The 15,775-nt window shown below is 52.8% G+C and overlaps 1 protein-coding gene across 14 annotated transcripts in view; it reads left to right on the top strand.

Annotated features, from left to right (window-relative positions):
• The window catches only part of FBF1 (Fas binding factor 1), a 34,540-nt gene that overhangs the window by 12,990 nt on the left and 5,775 nt on the right, over window positions 1–15,775 (top strand). For 7 of the 14 annotated variants that reach the window (XM_058284748.2, XM_058284744.2, XM_058284745.2 and 4 more), the window contains exons 6-20: window positions 4,554–4,614; window positions 5,163–5,213; window positions 6,637–6,778; window positions 7,331–7,405; window positions 8,127–8,246; window positions 8,527–8,662; window positions 8,780–8,913; window positions 10,137–10,236; window positions 11,547–12,023; window positions 13,229–13,321; window positions 13,659–13,747; window positions 13,904–13,962; window positions 14,684–14,839; window positions 14,967–15,067; window positions 15,247–15,453. In XM_058284748.2, coding sequence (XP_058140731.1) covers window positions 4,554–4,614; window positions 5,163–5,213; window positions 6,637–6,778; window positions 7,331–7,405; window positions 8,127–8,246; window positions 8,527–8,662; window positions 8,780–8,913; window positions 10,137–10,236; window positions 11,547–12,023; window positions 13,229–13,321; window positions 13,659–13,747; window positions 13,904–13,962; window positions 14,684–14,839; window positions 14,967–15,067; window positions 15,247–15,453 — 2,001 coding nt within the window. Of the gene's footprint in view, window positions 1–4,553; window positions 4,615–5,162; window positions 5,214–6,636; window positions 6,779–7,330; window positions 7,406–8,126; window positions 8,247–8,526; window positions 8,663–8,779; window positions 8,914–10,136; window positions 10,237–11,546; window positions 12,024–13,228; window positions 13,322–13,658; window positions 13,748–13,903; window positions 13,963–14,683; window positions 14,840–14,966; window positions 15,068–15,246; window positions 15,454–15,775 lie in introns of those variants that run through there. The other 7 variants (XM_071210811.1, XM_071210810.1, XM_058284749.2 and 4 more) reach the window with 4 other exon arrangements.

Raw genomic sequence — 15,775 nt, 5'->3', positions numbered from 1 at the left:
CTAGATTCTTTGCCACCAGGCCAGGGCAGATGGTTGGGCTATGCACACAGTCTTGGGGAAGCCTGCAAAAGTCCATTGTTGACTTTTCTACAGGTAGGAGAATGTGGGCTGGCTTGACTTGCCTAAGGAAATCCTAAAGAAAGGCTTAGCATGTTTTAAAACAGAGTGATAGTGACACAGTTGGATATTAATTTCTTGCAACAAACTGGCAGTATTTGGGACTGCTGCCTACTACATGGTATTACTTTAATTTATGATAAGAGATTGTTTCTGTGACACTATCTTTAATAATAATTAAAACCATGATTAAACACATTGTATTTTTATCTAGTATGATGCTGAAACATTGGTAAATTTCCAGGAATTTTATGCACTCTTTAAGTGTTTATTATTTATTTATTCTCCCCCACCCCTTGCAGCTTGCTTGTCTGCTGTGTTCATTCATTGCACACTCTTCTGTGTTTTTACTTGTCTCCCATTTTGTTGTGTCACCTTGCTGAGTCGGTCCACCGTGGCACTGGCGTGCCAGGCGGCACTCTGTGGCGCCCGGGCCAGCAGCTCTCCACAGCATGCAGGCGAGCCTTCCTTCACAAGGAGGCCCTGGGACACGAACCCAGGGCCTCCCATATGGTAGGCAGGAGCCCAACTGCTTGAGCCACAGCTGCTTCCCTCTATGTTTACTTTTAAGGCTGCTTGTTAGTAAAGCTGCAACACCTGCAATACTAGGGAACAGGTCATACAAGTTCAAATGCCTCCTCACACAAGCGGTTTTCATGCTGACCAGACAGCGTTCCATCTAGTCAAGGCGGATGTTCCTAAGCCCACACTTTTTATCTGTGTTATGGAAACATTTCATCTTCAAGCTAGGTTCCCACATTCGAATTCAAGCTATTTTCCCAAATTTGCCCTTTTAGATCCTGTAGAAAATAAAAAGCGGAGTTGTAAACCAAAAATACAATAGGACTGGCATTCCTCTTGACTCACCTTACCCTTACCAGAGATCTTGATTTCTTTATGTGGCTTTGATCTATTGTCCATTGTCCTTTCCTTTCAACTTGCAGAACTCTCTTTAACATCTCTTGTTTTTTTTTTTTAAGATTTATTTTTTATTTATTTCTCTCCCCTCCTCCCCCTCTGTCTGCTCTCTTGTGTCCATTCATTGTGTGTTCTTCTGTGTCTGCTTGCATTCTCGGTGGCACTGGGAATCTGTGTCTCTTTTTGTTGCATCATCTTGCTATGTCAGCTCTCTGTGTGTGCGGCAGCACTCCTGGGTGGTCTGAGCTTTTTTCGCGTGGGGTAGCTCTCCTTGCAGGGCACACTCCTTGTATGTGGGGCTCCCCTACGCAGCACGGCACTCCTTGTGTGTGGCAGCACTGCGTGTGGGCCAGTTCACCACATGGGCCAGGAGGCCCTGGGTTTGAACCCTGGACCTCCTATTTGGTAGGCAGACATTCTATCAGTTGAGCCACATCCACTTCCCTCTTTAGTATCTCTTGTAGGGCCAGTCTAATGGTGACTGAGTCCCTCAGCTTTTGTCTTTTGGGCATGTCTTAATATCTCCCTCATTTTTGAAAAACAGTTTGCCAGGTGTAGGATTCTTGGTTGGCCATTGTTTGCTTTTAGCACTTTAAGTATGTCCTCCCACTGCCTTCTTGCCTCCATGGTTTCCAATGAAAAATCAGCATTTAATTTTATGGAGGCTCCCTTGTAAGTGACACTTTGCTCTCTCTTTCAGCTTTCAGAACTCTTTATCTTTGGCATTCAACAGTCTGATTAGAAAGTGACATGCTGTGGGTCTATTTGGGTTTATCCTGTTTGGCATTCGTTGAGCATCTTGGATGTATATATTCAAGACTTTCGTTAAATTTGGGAAGTTTTCAGCCATTATTTCCTTTAATATTCTCTCTGCCCCCTTCTCTCTTTCCTCTCCTTTTGGGGTTCACACAATGCCTATATTGGTATGCTTGGTGGTATCGCCCAGGTTCCTTAGACCCCATTCACTTTCCTTCATTCTTTCTTCTTTCTGCTCCTCAGACTCGATGATGCCAATTGTTTTATCTTCAAAGTCATTGATTCTTTCTTCTTCCAGCTCCAATCTGCTATTGAGCCCTCTAGGGAATTTCTTTCCTGTGGTCTTCAGCTCCATGTGGTTGTTCTTCATAATTTTCATTTCTCTATTGATATTCTCTTTGTGCTCATCAATCCTTTTCCTGTTTCTTTTTGTTCTTTGTCCATGCCTTCCTTTTGCTCTTTGAGCATATGTAAGAGCGTTTTTTAGAAGTCGATCTGGTGTGTCCCAGGTCTGGTCCTCTTCATTGATGGTCTCGTGCTTTAATTTTCTTCTTTCCCTGGGCCATCATTTCCTGTTTCTTTATGTGTTTTGTAATCTTTTGTTGACATTTTGATATTTTCAGATGTTATCTCTGGCATTTAGACTTGAAGCATCTGTTCCTTAGGCTTCTATTCAGTCAGGGTTGTGATAGACCTTTTCTTGAATGCCAGGAGCTAACAAATGACGGAAAAAAGAAAACATCCTTCCCAGTCTGCAGATTGACCTGTATGAGTGCTCTCCTTCAGAACTTATCCATACAGCGAGTTTAAAGAAGAGCTCCAGACCAAAGCTTAGGGGGCAACCTGATGCCTTTAGCTCATGTGTCTTGTCTCGGCCATGTGCATGTGGCCCAGGGAATTTCCCTCCTTCACACAGTTCCAAGTGTCCCCTCTTCCTCAGGATGCTCATAGTTCCGGGCACTGCACTGCATACCCTACAGGCTGCAGTCCCTTGCTCAGGCAGTGACTTGACCTGCCTCTCCTGGTGTCCTACAGATACTGTTCTCCTACACACTGGGCAAGTTCTGGCACAGTGAGTCCCTCAGGCCACCACCAGACAGACTGGGCCAGACATTCAAGCTCTCATTATGCACAAAATGGTTACTCTGCTCCCTTGGGAAATGGGATCAGGGATCCACACTGCGACGGTGGGCTGGCTCCGCAGCAGGCAGCGGTGAGCCAGGGCACTATGAAATCCTCCCACTTTTAAGAAGATTGTTTCTTGATTTGGCACTTGCTTATTGCTACAGGCCTTTAACTGTTTCCTGGAGCTTTGAGAAACATGTTTCTGTCAGTCCTGGCAAGCTGTGTAGCTTCTGTGGGGGAACAGCCCTGAAGCATCTTATTCTGCCATCCTGATAAGGGCAGGATTCCCCCTACTCCCCCTCCCCACCCCCATAGCTTTTTTTTTTTTAAATATTTATTTATTTCTCTCCCCTCCCCCCCCCCCGTTGTCTGTTCTCTATATCTATTTGCTGTGTCTTCTTTGTCCTCTTCTGTTGTTGTCAGTGGCACGGGAATCTGTGTTTCTTTTTGTTGCGTCATCTTGTGTCAGATCTCTGTGTGTGTGGCACCATTCTTGGGCAGGCTGCACTTTCTTTCATGCTGGGCAGCTTTCCTTACAGGGCGCACTGCTTGCGTGTGGGGCTCCCCTACGTGGGGGACACCCCTGCCTGGCAGGGCACTCCTTGCGTGCATCAGCACTGCACGTGGGCCAGCTTCACACAGATCAAGGAGGCCTGGGGTTTGAACCGTGGACCTCCCATGTGGTAGACGGACACCCTAACCACTGGGCTGAGTCCGCTTCCCCCCAGCAGCTTGTTGCTTGCTGTCTGTTCTCTGTCCATTCACTGTGCATTCTTCTGTGTCTGTATTTATTTATTTTTTTATTTCTCCTCCCGCCTTGCGGCTTGCTTGTTGTCTGCTCTCTGTGTCCATTCGCTGCATGCTCTTCTGTGTTTTCACTTGTCTCCCTTTTTGTTGCATCACCTTGCTGAGGTGGCTCTCTGCGGCGCTGGCAGGCAAATCTGCCTTCACTAGGAGGCCCCGGGACACAAACCCAGGGCCTCCCATATGGTAGACGGGAGCCCAACTGATTGAGCCACAGTCGCTTCCCCCCCATTGCTTTTAAAAACTTATTTATTTATTTTTAATTGTGGTAAAATATATGCAATATCAAAGTCATTTTAACCATTTTGGGTGGACAACTCTTTGACCTTGGGACATTGGCAATACTGTGTAATGTTCACTACCATCTATTTCCAGACTAATTCCATCCTCATTTAACAATAACTCCCCAATTATTATTCTCCTCCCCCCATCTCTACTACTATTCTGCTTTCTGTCTCCATGAATTTGTTTAAGTATTTCATGTAAGAGAAATCATACAATATTTGTCCTTTTTTGTGGCAGGTATCAGTGTGTCACTTCTTTTCATGGCTGAATAATATTCCATTGTATGGACAGACCACATTTAGTTTATCCATTTATCTGTTGATGGGCATTCTCATAGTTTTTAACACTTTTTTTAAAGAGGGTTCTACTGCTTTAACAATATTGAACGTCACTGCATTAGTTGACCTGTGGAATTCCTTTTAGCAACTCTCTTCTCCCAGAGAAGAGCCTGTCCAAGGTCACTTGGACTCTCTAAGGCCCTCTTCCTTTCTTAGACTTACCTAATGCCCCTGGGGCTGCAGGTCGGTGTTGATTCCAGCACTTTGCAGGTCTCATCTGGAAGATGACTTCTTCAGCACCATGGCAGGCCTGGCAGGAGCTGATGCTGAGGTGAGGGCCTGTTCCCCATTCCTCACCTTCTTTCTTTATCCCCAGAAACAGTAAGAGGGACGTTGTGGTTGAGGGATGGTCACAGAAGGATTTAGAAGCCCCTGCTTGGCTAGTTTGTTCTTAAAGCAGTGTCCAAGGGCTGTCAAGTGGTCCCTCATCAGAATCCTCCTCCTTTCCACAAGTGACAGGCTAGAAAGCTGAACTGCTAGGAGCTGTTGGGGTCTTGGATCTGGCCCCTTCTGACTACATCCCAAGATAAACTGTGACTGTGCCGAAACATGAATGGGAAGTAGCCAGATTTGAGTGTCTGGGAGGAAATTTGTCTCTTTGGTTGGTAGAAACAGAAAGGCAGCAGTTTTTGGACCTCTGCAACTGGGTGTATTTGATTTCAAACAACACCGAGTCCCCAGTGAGGGCAGAGGGGCCCTCCTGTTTATGCCCCTTTGGCCAGACCCTGCCGCTCTTCCAGGTAACGGGGCAAGAGCCCTGAGTCTTGCTGGGCCTTGACTACAGCTTCCTGTCTGTGTCCTTGCCCTCCTATGACTTAGGTCTCAGACATCTCAGAAGCAGACCCACAGGCTTTGCTGCAGGCCATGAAGGTAATAAAACAGCCCTCTGGATTCTCAGATAGGGTAATGATAGTGTGTGCCAAGGCTTCCTTCTTCCCCGAACTTGTCCCTGTAAAACTTACATTTCTGAGCTAAAATGGAACTCATCAAGGAGCTGTTGCCCTTCCTGCCCCTCTGGGTATAAATTGGTTTTCCTGGTATGTAGAGACACCCCCAGCCAGAGACACAGTCCATGCCATGGCCCCCAGCAGCTGAGTCACCTGACTGGGTCCCCTCCACTATTGGCACCTCCCAGGATCAGAAGGGGGAGGCATTCTCCTCGAAAGCTTGTTCTCCCCACCGGCCCTCCCTGCCCCCTTCAATAGAACCATTCTCTCATTGGCACAAAGCCAGTCTTTGCAGTAGAATTTTAAGACATAAATTCTGAATGGTTTCTAAGAACATAGTCTCACAGTGCTCGGGCCGCTTGGCTGGGGCCTAAAACAGGCAGCTCCTCTGGTTCCCCCTCCCTGCCCTCCTGCCCAACCTCCTCGCGTTCCCTGTCCCTTCTGGTTAGCCCATTTGCTGTGGTCTGCAGGCTGAGCTCTTGGTTTCAGCCCTGTGGGGCTCTAAAGAATTGACATCTGTTCCCTTCTTGTCCCCAGATTCAGCACCTTTAACCTGGGACCCCTGGACATGACCTCCTTGTCCTCTGACCAGCCCATTTCTGGTGTTGACTTTTGAGTGTCATATTCTGAAAGCATGAGCAGAACCCCCCATCCCACCCTGCTTCCTTTTTTCAATTTTCTTCCCTAACTTGCCTTTTTTTTCTGAACAGTTTTCCCTTGTTCCCCTAAGGTGCCAACTCCCCTCCCCAGGTAGAAGTCCTCCCCTCATCAAACACCATCCTTCAGCAAGTCTTGGCCAGGCAGCCCCCGACTACACCCCCTGCTTAGTCCATGGTGTTTTTATGTCAGCACAGAGCATTCATTGACGTGGAAGAAGACACTCCCATCACTCCTCTGCTTCGGATCACAGTTCAGTTCCCCTGACTCTAGGCAGACGGAGGAATCTAAAGTCCATTGGACAGAGGGGTGTCAGACCCCTCCCTACCCCATGGAAGCTTAAACCCCAGAATCCTGCTATTTTCATTTCAGAACTCGCCCAGCCATTGTGTGGCGCTGGTGAAAGCAGGTTTTGATGCCCCTCTCATTGTAGCATCCAGGAGGCAGTCGCTCGTCAGAGCTGGTAGAAGTGCTGATCTGAGACCCAACCTGTGGAGAGGTTGTGCCTCAGCTCTGACCTCTGTCCTTGCTCTGTCACTCTGACTGGGTCAGTGTCCCTATCCAAGTCCCCCATTTGCCCCGCATGGAAAATGGAGGCAGTAGCACTACCAGCCTGCTTGGAGCGTACAGGACACAGCAGCCAGGAATGACCACCCCCAGGGCTTCCTCCCTCCTTCCTGCTTTTCTAGGATATGGATGACATGGATGCTGATCTCCTAGGTCTGAAGAAGTCTAAGCTAGCCTCTAGCAAAACAGCTGCAAAGGGTTGTGGGAAGGAAGAGCCTCCTAGCACTCCCCAACCTGCCAGCAAGTTGAGAGCTGGTGAGAAAGGTGAGTGGGAGAAAGTTGCTCCAATCTGCTAGGAAAACTTTAGGGATGTTGAGATGCCTGGCAAGCAGCTCTCACATCCTGTGATTCCTCCACCTGGGAGGGAGAGGCTAAAGGAGCTGTGTGTGTGTGTGCGTGCGTGCGTGCGTGTGTGCGCGCGCGCGCATACAGATCAGTGGGGGCAGAGGCAAATGAGCTTCCTCCCTTCCTAGGTCTGTCACAGTTCTTCTAAGTCCAATGTGGGAAGCTTCTGGAGAAGCCCTTTGGGCTAAAATGAAAACGTGTTAGGCTAACCTTTGTACCTCCCAAAGCCATGTCTCTGCTGAGCAGCTTGTAAGTAGGGAGGCAGGGTGACCGGGCCTAGGAGGTGGCTCTGGGCCACATTTCCCTGCCACAAGATTGTGTTAGGCTAGGGAGGTGTGGGCTCCTCCCGTGGCTGTGTCCACGACCACAAACTCCCGGTTTCTGAGGAGGAAGTGCATCCCATGACCCCCATCTGTGGCACGGTCAGAAGAGACCCCAGGCTATAACCATGCCTTCTGTTTGCTCCGACAGGGGATGCTCTTTCCAAGAAGCCATCTCCCCCTGCCAGGAGCTCTGGGCATCAGTATAGGAAGTTTTCCTTTGAAGGTACCATAGGCCCCTCGATCATGTTTTGGGGACACTTTAGTTCAGAGAGTAGAATAACCTGGGAGCTGCTTGTTTGCCTGAGGCCAAGGAGGAGGCTGCTGGTGCCACCGGTTTAATCCCTCATGAATTCAAGAAGGGACTAGTTCGGTTGTACTGGCTGGAATGTTTGCAGAACCTATTTGCACGGTCTTTGAAGACAGGCATCTCACTGAGGATTTTCAAGGTTATCGGAAAACGTCCCTTCCCCGTTACAAATGCACAGATGTTTTGCTTGTCTTCTGGTGCCTTCGGAACGTTTCTGGTTAGCAGAACAGCCAGCAGAGTCAGAGCCCCCCAGGCCACACCACCTGGGACGTGAGTGGGGAGTGACAGGGACAAACTTGGGGGCTAACACCGGCAAGCCTGGGCAGGGTGACGTGGGGTCACGTGGGCAAGCCTGGGCGGCATAATACATAGGGTGGCATGGGCGAGCTTGGGCGGTGACATGGCAGTGCTGGCCCCAGGCCCAGGCCCACTCTGCCCACTCCCTCTGCCCCCGCTGAGCCTCATCCCTGTGCCAAGGGCCTGTCACCACAGGTACCTCACCTTCCAAGGCTGAGCGGCTTCGTTTATGTGTCCAAGCAATTAGGCATCTTGGCTCCAGTGGTGACCTCCCGATTAAGGCTGGTCTTTCCTGACCAAAGTGCCGCAGTCTGACCTTTGTTTCCCTTCTGGCTGTGAGATTTGCAAGACCCGTTGGCAGGACTTCTCTCCGATGAAGAGGAAGAAATTGCCAAGAAGCTGCCTGTGACGGAGAGCAAACCGGCCTCCGCCCAGAGCCCCGGCGCAGTCAGGGGCCAAGGTAGTGCAGGGAGCGGGTCCTTCCTTGTCCAGCAGGCAGCACGGTGACGGGCTCTTTTCCAGTGGGGGCCCAGGCCCCCCCAGGGCAGGGACCACAGGCCTGAGATTCTCAGCCAAGAGATCATCAGTCTCTAAGAACCAGGCAGGCCAGGCAGGTGGGACGCCTGGGGCCTCACTCAAAAGTCAGGGTGGCAGAGAGAACCCCCACCCCCAAATCCGTTCAGATGTCACCGTGGGGGGCAGGAAGGCTGTGGGCCCTATGTGTCTGTCCTGTCTTTCAGGTCCCTCTGTTCCTCTAACTCCTGGTGACACTCCCTTCCGAAAGAAAGAGCAGATATTTGATGATGGAGATGACGTCATGGCCACCTTGGCGTTTGGAGACAGCCCCAAAGGAGAGAGGAAGCAGGCGGGAGACCAGTAAGGGTCCTCAGAGCTGGGCTGCTGCCGCAGGTCCAAGGAGCTGGGGGGTGGGCACCGCCTGCCACTTGGCAGCCCTTGTCGTCACATGCACTCACCCTGGTCCCCGCCCTGCAGGGAAGGGCCCCGTCCTGCTCGCTCCAAGCTGGAGGAGCTGCTGGGTCGAGGCACTGCCACCAAACTCCTAGCCCGCCCTGGCACCGGGGAACAAAGGGAATTCAAGCTGGACAGGAAGTACCAGAGGCCGCAAGGTGAGGCACCCACCTGGGAGAGGAGGGGAGGCGGGGCCATTAGATTGCTGCTTTTTGTGCTGAAGTGAAATTCATATTCCAGAAATTAACCATTTTAAAGTAAACAGTTCATTGGCATTTGGTGCGTTCAATACTCCCCCCTCCCCATTGTCTGCTGTCTCCATTCACTGTGTGTTCTTCTGTGTCCGCTTGCTTTCTTGTCAGCAGCATTGGGAATCTGTGTCTTTTTCTGTTGCATCATCTTATTGTGTCAACTCTCCGTATATGCGGCACCACTCCTGGGCAGGCTGCACTTTTTTCACTTGGGGTGGCTCTCCTTGTGGAGCGCACCCCTTATGCATGGGGCTTCGCTACATAGGGGACACCCCTGTGTGGCACAGCACTCCTTGCATGCATCAACACTGCGCATGGGCCAGCTCACCACATGGGTCAGGAGGCCCTGGGTTTGAACCCTGGGCCTCCTATATGGTAGGCAGACACTCTATCAGTTGAGCCAAATCCGCTTCCCCCAAATCATTTTTATCCACCCAAAAGGCAGCTGCTCCCTAGTCCCCCTAGACCAGCTTTTAACCACAACCCATAATAACATAATAAGAAAACACATTTTGCACCATGACTCATTATACATGGATTTATATCTGACAGAGATTCACAAAATAATACTGTTACCACAGCCAGTACTTGATCTCTTTATTATCTAGCTATCCTTATGTTCTTTGATTTATTAATAACACTGGAATGGTTAGTTAAATTGGTTTCTCGACCTGCTAATGGGGGGTGGCTCACAGTTTTCTCAAGGCCTCAGCCCACAAGCCACGTGCTTCTGACACATGCAGCTCCCCAGGCCTCACCCTCTAGAAACTCTGAGACGGGGTCCAGCAAGCACATTTTGAACGTCTCCAAGATAATTCTTTTTTTAAAGAAGGTACCAGAAATTGAACCCTGGAATTGTACATGGGAAACAGACATTCAACCACTGAGCTACACCCGCTGCCCTCCTAGAAAATTCTTAAGTGAGCTGGAGTTTGAGAAACTGAGTTTCAGTTGGTGTCAGCACTCCTTTGACACCAAGCCCCTCACCCCTACTTCCACCACAGCAGCTTCACATTTAATTTGCTGCCTTATGCAGGGGACTTCTTGTTCAGCTCATTTTAAACAAAGTTCCTTGGCCCCAAAAGAGTTCGGCTCCCATGACTCTAACTCACGGGCTCCTTGATTCACAGACAAAGAAGATACCTGGGGTGACGATGACCTCATCTTTGGGGCCTACCAGCCCACTGTGGGCTCCTCGGAGGGCCGGCAGTCCCGCCGGCAGTCAGTCCGGTGAGCGGGCCGGCGGGGAGTGCAAGAAGGCAGCAGAAGAGGGCTGGCTTCGGGCCCCGTTGCTCACCAGGAACCAGGCTCCCCATGGGCTTCCCCATCTGCCCCAACAGTCTCGTCTGTGGTGTACAAGACCCTGGTGCCAAAGGAAGAGAGAGGGCTTCTGGTCCCACAGGGTGCCCGCGCCCCACCCGGTCTCCTCAGCGGGAGGAGAGGGTGGGCCTGGCTCCGCCATCACCGGCTCTGATGTGGCAGTCAGTCTGCCTGACCAAAGTGCCATCCCAGGGGAGGCAAGACTGTTGACCTGCGGCAGCTTCTCAGGCCATGTTCCCAAAGCACTGCCGGTTGGACCTGCCATGCCACTCACAAGGGTCTCTTCCCAGTTTGCAGCAAAAAATTAAGTCAGTGAATAGAATTTTCTCAATCTGAAGTTTCTCTCCCAGCATATGTGAAACTTTTACTTTGAAATCGTTTCAAACATGCAGAAATCGTTTCAAACATGCAGAGAAGGTGCAAGAATAGTACCAAGAACTCCTCATCCCCCTGGCACAGGCTCAGCAACTGAAATGTTGTAGCTGTTTGCCTTCTTTATCAGCCTCTCTTATTTGAACAGAGCATGTGTAGGTACCCCTTTTTTTTCCTCACTCCTAATAAAATCTTTTTTTTTTTTTGAAGAACTAGGGATTGAACCTGGGACCTCATATGTAGGAAGCTGGTGCTCAACCACTGAGTCACATCGGCTCCCCTGAGTTGGTTTTCTCATTTGTTTTGCCTGTTGTTTGCTTTGTTTTTTCTAAGAGGCACTGGGAACCAAACCTGGGACCTCCCATGTGGGAAGCCAGCACTCAACCACTTGAGCCGCATCCGCTCCCCCCTAATATAATCTTAAACCTTGGAACCTGCTGCCACTGGTCAGTGACAAATGTAGATGATGGCCAAACCAGTGAACAAGGGACAAAATGACTATTGTTAGCCTGGAGACCACTTGCTCTGACTGATTTTTCATGTTGTAATTTGATCATATTCTCTGCGGATAAAATTTTCTCCGGTTTGTGTGATGAAATTCAGGTTATTTGTATTTCCATGGTGTTCTCCAAAGAGAGCACAGCTTGCCGCTACTCAGCCACCAAAGCTGGTCCAGGAGTTGCTGCCCTTTGGGCTTCAGGCTAGCTTGGCAGTGTCCTGTGCATGGTGGACTTCTGGTTTGGGCACCCCTTACGGTCACCTCCCAGCCCCGGAGGCAGAGGTTGGTAAAGGGCTGTTGGGGTGGTCTGCGCTCTCTGCCCTAGTCGCCCTCCTCTTGTCTTCAACAGGTTCTCAGCAGAAGGTGGCACTGACCCCAAGGGAGAGCCGGCCTCCAGACAGAGCCCTCCAGCCGCTGCCAGCCCCCACCTTCCCAGAAAGGGGGCAGCTGACTGGTTGGGCCTGAAGGACGACGATTTCGACCTGCTCCCTCCTTCTCCCACCAGAGAGGCCCGAAGAGGGGGCTCAGTGCTTTCCACACCCTCAGCGCCCCCTCCTGTGAGCCAGCACTCTGCCCCAGGCCGGCACTCCGCCCCAGCTGGCCTGCCCTTCTCAGGGGCAAAGCCACCAACTGAGGGTGCAGGTTCCCCTTCCAAAGCAGGCCAGGCTTCCAAGCTGGGCACATCCAAGGAAAAGCGGTCCGAGGAGGATTGGCTGAGCCACGCCTTGTCTCGGAAGAAGTCCCAAGCGCTGGCCAGCGAGGAGCGGGCTGGGGCCTCAAAGGGCCAGAACCCAGTAGGGACAGCGGAGCGCCCCCCTCCCAGCAGGTATGGGCTTTAGCTGCTACACTTAGTGGAGGGAGGCCTGGGCAGGTGCCCGTCTCATCTGTCAGCCTCAGCTGGGAGCCCTGGCACTATACAGGGGCCACTGACCCGTGTCTCAGCATCACCGTCCCTTGCTCTGTAGGCTCTAGTTCTTTCCTGTCTACAGAGCTGCTGGCTGCCTGCCTCTGCTCGGGTGCAGACACAGGGCCGGGCTGGCTAGTGCACACTCATGCCCTGTCTGCCTCCGGGACACGGTGTGACTTGATCGGGGCAGCGGAAGGCAGAGGTAGCCCTGATGTGGGAAACACTTCACAGCCTCCTTGGTGCCCCTGAGCAGCTCTGCCCAAGTGCCTGGCATGGCAAAAAACCCAATCCCCAAACTGTTGGTGCTTCTGTTGACCCAAGCTGAGGCCCATAAGCAGTGTGAACATTGAGATTTGCTCAAGCTCTGTGGATGTTAGAGCAAACACCGTGGCCAGGAGATGACTCCCGAGGAGGCGTCTATGGGGCAGAGTAATGTGTGACCTTGAGGGCAGGAATGCAAGAGGGATTGGGAAGGTGAGGGGATCCGGAGGAAGCAACAGATTGCTCTCCAGCCGGAGCAAAGGGTTGATGAATGGGGCAATTCTATGACAGACTCCGGGGGCATCAAGGCCTGGGTTGGTGTGATTGTGAGGAGAGCAGTTTTGACTTAGACCAGAAGTCAAGGGGAAAATTGAGGCCCAAGCAGAAAGAACCCTGCTTCCTCACTGAGCCTGAGCGCCGAGAAGGGAGGTGGAATAACAGACATACCAGCAAGAGCGGAGGGCAGCCCAGGTGTGGCTGGACTCAGGAGGAGCTGGAGTAACGCCTCCATCTAAAGCTGAACAAACACTGAGGATCAGAATGCAGTTGTGAACCTGAATTTGACCCTGGTGTGTTAATGTCTCCCTGAGACTCCGCAGACTGCCTCAGACAGTGAGCGTCCACTTTACTGCACAGACACTAGGGTGGGGTAGGGCAGGGAGGGGGGCAGCAACCCACAAATCCCAGGAGCACAGCCTTGGAAGGAGGATCCCCAAGCCTAGATGGTGGCAACAGAGGGGAGCCGAGGGGAAGCCCGAAGAGGAACGGCCACCAAGCCGTGCGTCGGGAGCTTGTCCCAGGCCCCACCTTCATCCAGCCGGGCCGGGGTTTTTTCCTTCACCTTTCGTGCTTACTCTTTTCAGCCCGCCTGTTGCCAGCACGCAAGGGCTTGAGCAGGCAGCTGCTGGTCAGCCCTCAGGGGCATCAGCACAAGATCTGCCACCTGACATCTCAGGGTACGTCTGCAGCTGGGGCTGCGGGGTGCATAAGCGGGGCTGCGGGGTGCATAAGCGAGGCTGCAGGGCTGGCCCCGGCCTCATGCCTCGGAGGCCGGTGACTGCTGGCTCAGTCGAGCTGGTGGGTGGGATTTGATCCCTTGGATGAGAAGCCTGGTACCTGTCTCTGCCCAGCCACCCGGCACCACAGGGACCCTCACTCTGAGTAACCACTGGGCAGCCGGCCTATCCAGTCAGTTCTTTTAACCTGACGCTTCCTTTGCTCCCCGTGCCAGCCCTCCCCTCTCTCCCTGTGGCCTACGCACTCACTCCACCTCACTGCATCCCTGTGTCCCAGGTCCCCTGGGACTTGGAAGCAGGCTGCCCTGGCCCTCCCGGCAGCTGGCCCAGAGAGAGGAACAGCCCCTGGTGACCTCCCTGGCACAGGTTTGTTTTCTGCTTTGTTTGGGGATTTAGTCATGGACAAGGAAGAGGTACTCAGTGCTTTTAGGATCCCAGGAAGATCAGGGGCTAGCCTCCCCTTGTCCCACACAGGCCCAGCTCTCTGTGCCGCCTCCTCACTTCTCTGCGTTGATTTTTCAGAACCTGCAGTTTGTTTCCTGAGCTCCCAGGAGCCCCCCGGCCTTTCAGTCCCTGTCCAGGTATGGTGGGTAGGTGACGGGTTTAGGTCACAGGCCCGTGGGGCATTTCTCCCCTGCTCAGGGCCACACCAACAATTTGACTTGATAGCCCCAGGAAGAGCTATCAGAGAGCTCCCCCTGGCAATCCCAGCAGCACTCCTCCTGAGCTTCTAGCCTGGCCACACCCAGGGGTAGCTGGGTGCTGATAGGGAGCTAAAAGGGGCACCCAGGGGGAGGCAACTGGAATGCTCCAGTCAGAAAGCAGGAATGCACTTACCTGCTGTTCCATCTAGAAAGCCTCTTCCTGTCCTTGCCACTCCCCACCATACCACTGACAGTCACCCCTGATACCTGGGCCCAGAGCTCAGAAGCACCTTTGAGGGATAGCAGGTGGTGGGCAGCTGGCAGGAACCAAATCAGCTGGCAACATTTGGACTTTGGGCCTGATAGAAAACACAGTGTGATCAGCATTTACTGTAGCTAATTCTGCTATTGAAGAATCTAGAAACTGCTGCTGGGGAGGATGTTCCGAGGGAGGAAGGAGGACTCATTTTCCTAACCAGTTTTGGAATGGAGGGTGCAAGGCTGGCTACTCAGCTGCAGGGACTGACTCCACAGCCTCGACCTGGCTGATCTGCAGGTGCAGGGCCCATGAGGGCCTGTGAGCAGAGGGCTGGGCAGGAGCTGAGCTCAGCTGTACCTGTGCCTCCCTAACCTGAACGTCTCTTGCCCATTCATATAGCCCCTGCTCCCCGAGGCCCTGACGCACAGCCTGTTGCCAGGCACGGGGTACCAGCAGCAGCTGCTGGCTGCACAGGTGCAGCTGCAGAGAGGCACTGCTGAGCTCCAGGGTGAGCTGCTGCAGAGTCAGGCCCGGCTGGCGGAGCTCGAGGCCCAGGTGAGCAGCAGCAGCAAGGTTGGGATGGGAGGTGTCCCTGTGAGCAGCTGGAGGCTGCCCAAGAGGAAGGCAGATCTGCAAGTACAAAGTCTCCCCACCTGGCCCTCCCTCCTCCGGCCCTCTCCAGGTACGAAAGCTGGAGCTGGAGCGGACCCAGCACCAGCTGCTACTGGAGAGCTTGCAGCAGCGGCATCAGGCCGACCTGGAGCTCATCGAGACGGCACACAGGTACCCACGCCCTGCCCCCCTGTTGCCCACCTGCCTGGGCTTCTCTGGTCCTTTCCTGCCCCAGCGGTGGCTTGGATCTCCACACTGACCCAAGGGACCAAGCTGATGTACTCAGGGAAGCCCCTTAGGCAGCAGCCTGTCCACCCTCAGAGCCCCTCAGCCTGGTATTCTGTTGGCAGAAGCCGTGTCAAGGTGCTAGAAACGTCATACCAGCAACGGGAAGAGCGGCTCCGGAGAGAAAATGAGGAGCTGGCGGCTAGGTATCTGTCTCACTGCCAGGAAGCCGAGCTGGCCCGCTCTGAGCTCACGGCCCAGCACCAGCGGCGCCTGGCTGCCGCTGAGCAGGAGAAGGACCAGGAGATGGAGCGGCTCCGGGAGCTGCAGCGGTGAGGCTGAGGCCACGGGGCTGGACAAGTGGGGACGGGGGCCCAGGGGCAGGATCCACAGCCAGTGGGAGATTTCTTTCAGCTTTTCTAGGAACCGATACCCACAGAGCTCCAAGCTTTGGCTCAGCAGCCTTTGAACAGTGGGTACAGGGGCTCACCCCTTTCCCTTCTAGCCCACTGAGTCGAGGACCATCGTCCCCTCACGAGGGGCAGGGAAGGGACACCACAGGCATCTTGGGTAGGCGACAGGTGGAGCATGGTAACGGCCAGGAAGCTGAGTGTCCCTGAGAACCAGCTAGCACTGCTGACAAGTGCCTGCGCT

The sequence above is a fragment of the Dasypus novemcinctus genome, chromosome 21 (assembly GCF_030445035.2).
Source record: "Dasypus novemcinctus isolate mDasNov1 chromosome 21, mDasNov1.1.hap2, whole genome shotgun sequence".
NCBI lineage: Eukaryota > Metazoa > Chordata > Mammalia > Cingulata > Dasypodidae > Dasypus > Dasypus novemcinctus.
Note: the sequence above shows the minus strand (reverse complement) of the source record. Positions and strands in the feature narration are given on the sequence as shown.